This window comes from Oncorhynchus gorbuscha, unplaced genomic scaffold (assembly GCF_021184085.1).
Source record: "Oncorhynchus gorbuscha isolate QuinsamMale2020 ecotype Even-year unplaced genomic scaffold, OgorEven_v1.0 Un_scaffold_13342, whole genome shotgun sequence".
Classification (NCBI taxonomy): domain Eukaryota; kingdom Metazoa; phylum Chordata; class Actinopteri; order Salmoniformes; family Salmonidae; genus Oncorhynchus; species Oncorhynchus gorbuscha.
This window is the reverse complement of record NW_025755531.1, coordinates 1,337-7,656: the sequence shown is the minus strand read 5'-3', so window position 1 is coordinate 7,656 and position 6,320 is coordinate 1,337. Positions and strand designations below refer to the sequence as shown.

Below are 6,320 nucleotides of genomic sequence, written 5' to 3'. Positions count from 1 at the left end.
AAGGCTGACATGGTGACACGCTTGGATACACTTGGGTCCTTTGTGTTTTGTTAAGGGAAACAAAAGGAAATGGATAGATCTTGATCTTGATCTAAATCTTGATATAAATTTTGATCTTAATCTAAATCTAGATCTTGATCTAAATCTTAATCTAGATCTTGATCTAAATCTTAATCTACATGTAGATCTTGATCTACATCTAAATATTGATCTAAATCTAGATCTTAATCTGAATCTTGACCTAAATCTTAATCTAAATCTAGATCTTGATCTTAATCTGAATCTTGATCTAAATCTGAATCTTGATCTAAATCTGAATCTTGATCTAAATCTTAATCTGAATCTTGATCTAAATCTTAATCTAAATCTTCACCTAGATCTTAATCTAGATCTACATCTTAATCTTAATCTTGATCTTAATCTTGATTTTTAGTGCTCTCTCTCCCTGTGTGCAGGTGTAAAGAATGCTGATGAGAATGAGCTGAGGGCTATAGCTTCTGAGCCTGACAACACTCATGTGTACAACGTGGCAGACTTCAGCATCATGAGCTCTATCATAGAGGGACTGACCCAGATAGTCTGTGAACGGGTAGAGGAGCAGGACAAGGAGATCAAAGGTGAACAAATCAAATCAGAGAGCAAAGATGTTGGCACGTCAGTCCTCAAACTACTGTATATCTTTACAGTACATACTGTCTCATTCACTTAGACACAGTACCCAGTCTTCAGTCCTCATACTACTGTATATCTTTACAGTACATACTGTCTCATTCACTTAGACACAGTACCCAGTCATCATACTACTGTATATATTTACAGTACATACTGTCTTATTCACTTAGACATAGTACCCAGTCCTCATACTACTGTATATATTTACAGTACATACTGTCTCATTCACTTAGACACAGTACCCAGTCTTCAGTCCTCATACTACTGTATATCTTTACAGTACATACTGTCTCATTCACTTAGACACAGTACCCAGTCATCATACTACTGTATATATTTACAGTACATACTGTCTCATTCACTTAGACACAGTACCCAGTCTTCAGTCATCATACTACTGTATATCTTTACAGTACATACTGTCTCATTCACTTAGACACAGTACCCAGTCATCATACTACTGTATATATTTACAGTACATACTGTCTCATTCACTTAGACACAGTACCCAGTCTTCAGTCCTCATACTACTGTATATATTTACAGTACATACTGTCTCATTCACTTAGACACAGTACCCAGTCCTCATACTACTGTATATCTTTACAGTACATATTGTCTCATTCACTTAGACACAGTACCCAGTCTTCAGTCCTCATACTACTGTATATATTTACAGTACATACTGTCTCATTCACTTAGACACAGTACCCAGTCTTCAGTCCTCATACTACTGTATATCTTTACAGTACATATTGTCTCATTCACTTAGACACAGTACCCAGTCTTCAGTCCTCATACTACTGTATATCTTTACAGTACATACTGTCTCATTCACTTAGACACAGTACCCAGTCATCATACTACTGTATATATTTACAGTACATACTGTCTCATTCACTTAGACACAGTACCCAGTCCTCATACTACTGTATATATTTACAGTACATACTGTCTCATTCACTTAGACACAGTACCCAGTCTTCAGTCCTCATACTACTGTATATATTTACAGTACATACTGTCTCATTCACTTAGACACAGTACCCAGTCATCATACTACTGTATATATTTACAGTACATACTGTCTCATTCACTTAGACACAGTACCCAGTCATCATACTACTGTATATATTTACAGTACATACTGTCTCATTCACTTAGACACAGTACCCAGTCCTCATACTACTGTATATATTTACAGTACATACTGTCTCATTCACTTAGACACAGTACCCAGTCTTCAGTCCTCATACTACTGTATATATTTACAGTACATACTGTCTCATTCACTTAGACACAGTACCCAGTCTTCAGTCCTCATACTACTGTATATATTTACAGTACATATTGTCTCATTCACTTAGACACAGTACCCAGTCTTCAGTCATACTACTGTATATATTTACAGTACATACTGTCTCATTCACTTAGACACAGTACCCAGTCTTCAGTCCTCATACTACTGTATATATTTACAGTACATACTGTCTCATTCACTTAGACACAGTACCCAGTCTTCAGTCCTCATACTACTGTATATATTTACAGTACATACTGTCTCATTCACTTAGACACAGTACCCAGTCTTCAGTCCTCATACTACTGTATATATTTACAGTACATACTGTCTCATTCACTTAGACACAGTACCCAGTCTTCAGTCCTCATACTACTGTATATATTTACAGTACATACTGTCTCATTCACTTAGACACAGTACCCAGTCTTCAGTCCTCATACTACTGTATATATTTACAGTACATACTGTCTCATTCACACAGTAGACACAGTATATATTTACAGTACATACTGTCTCATTCATTAGACACAGTTTCAGTCCTCATACTACTGTATATATTTACAGTACATACTGTCTCATTCACTTAGACACAGTACCCAGTCTTCAGTCCTCATACTACTGTATATATTTACAGTACATACTGTCTCATTCACTTAGACACAGTACCCAGTCTTCAGTCCTCATACTACTGTATATATTTACAGTACATACTGTCTCATTCACTTAGACACAGTACCCAGTCTTACTACTGTCCTCATTCACTACTGTATATATTTACAGTACATACTGTCTCATTCACTTAGACACAGTACCCAGTCTTCAGTCCTCATACTACTGTATATATTTACAGTACATACTGTCTCATTCACTTAGACACAGTACCCAGTCTTCAGTCCTCATACTACTGTATATATTTACAGTACATACTGTCTCATTCACTTAGACACAGTACCCAGTCTTCAGTCCTCATACTACTGTATATATTTACAGTACATACTGTCTCATTCACTTAGACACAGTACCCAGTCTTCAGTCCTCATACTACTGTATATATTTACAGTACATACTGTCTCATTCACTTAGACACAGTACCCAGTCTTCAGTCCTCATACTACTGTATATATTTACAGTACATACTGTCTCATTCACTTAGACACAGTACCCAGTCTTCAGTCCTCATACTACTGTATATATTTACAGTACATACTGTCTCATTCACTTAGACACAGTACCCAGTCATCATACTACTGTATATATTTACAGTACATACTGTCTCATTCACTTAGACACAGTACCCAGTCTTCAGTCCTCATACTACTGTATATATTTACAGTACATACTGTCTCATTCACTTAGACACAGTACCCAGTCATCATACTACTGTATATATTTACAGTACATACTGTCTCATTCACTTAGACACAGTACCCAGTCATCATACTACTGTATATATTTACAGTACATACTGTCTCATTCACTTAGACACAGTACCCAGTCTTCATCATACTAGTCAGTACATCTGTCTCATTCACTACCCAGTCTTCAGTCATACTACTGTATATATTTACAGTACATATTGTCTCATTCACTTAGACACAGTACCCAGTCTTACAGTCCTCTCATACTACTGTATATATTTACAGTACATACTGTCTCATTCACTTAGACACAGTACCCAGTCATCATACTACTGTATATATTTACAGTACATACTGTCTCATTCACTTAGACACAGTACCCAGTCATCATACTACTGTATATATTTACAGTACATACTGTCTCATTCACTTAGACACAGTACCCAGTCTGTATATATTTACAGTACATACTCATACTACTGTATATATTTACAGTACATATTGTCTCATTCACTTAGACACAGTACCCAGTCTTCAGTCCTCATACTACTGTATATATTTACAGTACATACTGTCTCATTCACTTAGACACAGTACCCAGTCATCATACTTCACTGTATATATTTACAGTACATACTGTCTCATTCACTTAGACACAGTACCCAGTCATCATACTACTGTATATATTTACAGTACATACTGTCTCATTCACTTAGACACAGTACCCAGTCTTCAGTCCTCATACTACTGTATATATTTACAGTACATACTGTCTCATTCACTTAGACACAGTACCCAGTCATCATACTACTGTATATATTTACAGTACATACTGTCTCATTCACTTAGACACAGTACCCAGTCTTCAGTCCTCATACTACTGTATATATTTACAGTACATACTGTCTCATTCACTTAGACACAGTACCCAGTCTTCAGTCCTCATACTACTGTATATATTTACAGTACATACTGTCTCATTCACTTAGACACAGTACCCAGTCTTCAGTCCTCATACTACTGTATATATTTACAGTACATACTGTCTCATTCACTTAGACACAGTACCCAGTCTTCAGTCCTCATACTACTGTATATATTTACAGTACATACTGTCTCATTCACTTAGATTCAGTCTTAGACACATTCATACCCAGTCTTCAGTCCTCATACTACTGTATATTTACAGTACATACTGTCTCATTCACTTAGACACAGTACCCAGTCTTCAGTCCTCATACTACTGTATATATTTACAGTACATACTGTCTCATTCACTTAGACACAGTACCCAGTCTTCAGTCCTCATACTACTGTATATATTTACAGTACATACTGTCTCATTCACTTAGACACAGTACCCAGTCATCATACTACTGTATATATTTACAGTACATACTGTCTCATTCACTTAGACACAGTACCCAGTCTTCAGTCCTCATACTACTGTATATCTTTACAGTACATACTGTCTCATTCACTTAGACACAGTACCCAGTCCTCATACTACTGTATATCTTTACAGTACATACTGTCTCATTCACTTAGACACAGTACCCAGTCTTCAGTCCTCATACTACTGTATATCTTTACAGTACATATTGTCTCATTCACTTAGACATAGTGCCCAGTCTTTAATATTGAGCAGGCCTCATGTTGTCACTACAAATCTGAGCTGAAATAACTCGTCTGTTTAATACACTTCATACTTAATCATCATTGCAGAATCATCATAATGCTGTCGGCAGGGTAGCCTAGTGGTTAGAGCATTGGACTAGTAACCGAAAGGTTGCAAGTTCAAACCCCCGAGCTGACAAGGTACTAATCTGTCGTTCTGCCCCTGAACAGGCACTTAACCCACTGTTCCTAGGCCGTCATTGAAAATAAGAATTTGTTCTTAACTGACTTGCCTAGTAAAATAAAGGTAAAATAAAAAAATATGTAGTGAATAAACACACACTTACACACTTAGAAAAAAGGGTTCCAGAAGGGTTCTTCGGTTGTCCCCATAGGAATAACTTTGTTGGTTACAGGTAGAACCCGTCTGGGTTCCATTTAGAACCCTCTATGGAAAGAGTTCTACATGGACCCCAAAAGGGTTCTAGTTGGAACCAAAATAGTTCTTCATAGGGTTCTCCTATGGGGACAGCCAAAGAACCCTTTTAGGTTCTAGATAGCATATATTATTTCTAAAAGTGTACTGTACAAACTTTCCATACCATACATTCTCTAACGATCCGTTGTGATGTATCTCCAGAGGAGAGAGCAGGTCAGGAGACACAGGGAGCTCCTCAGGACCTAGTGACATCAACATGTCCATACAGTATACTGTACAGTCTGTCACCTTAGATGATGCTGTCCTGTACTATCTGAATGTGTGTTCCTCCAGGAGAGTCTGCAGGTCAGGAGACACAGGGAGCTCCTCAGGACCTAGTGACATCAACATGTCCATACAGTATACTGTACAGTCTGTCACCTTAGATGATGCTGTCCTGTACTATCTGAATGTGTGTTCCTCCAGGAGAGTCTGCAGGTCAGGAGACACAGGGAGCCCCTCAGGACCTAGTGACATCAGAGGTGACAGCCAGGAGTTTCAGGGTGTCCTGGAGTCACGCTCCCGGCAGTGTAGAGAAGTACCGTGTGGTGTTCTACCCTGCTACCCAGGGAGGACGGCCTGAAGAGGTATACTCACTCCATCTTACTCTCCCACCCAATAGGGTTTTTGATGTCCATCTGCTGTAGGTGAAACAAAAGGGTTTGGAACCTAAATGATTTTCTAATTGTTTCGTTCTCGAATAGAATCACATTTTTTTTTATCGTTCCGTTCCACTGTTCCGAACAGAACATTAAAGTTCTGAACCGGTTCAAACCCTAAAAAGTATCAGTTTATATTTTGAATTTCTGTTCCTTTTTTTAACGTGTAAAATCGACAGTTGTTTACATTTAGCTCATTAAATGACTTCACCAATCGTTCCAGGTTCCGTTTC

At 37.7% G+C, this 6,320-nt stretch overlaps 1 protein-coding gene across 1 annotated transcript; it reads left to right on the top strand.

Moving 5' to 3' along the window:
* Positions 1-455: 455 nt before the first annotated feature.
* Positions 456-6,095, top strand: LOC124030642 (collagen alpha-1(XIV) chain-like; the record flags this gene model as incomplete). Its single annotated transcript, XM_046341889.1, has 2 exons — positions 456-617; positions 5,855-6,095. Coding segments are annotated over 2 exons (383 nt in total), but the record flags the coding sequence as incomplete, so codon positions are not given.
* Positions 6,096-6,320: the final 225 nt, after the last annotated feature.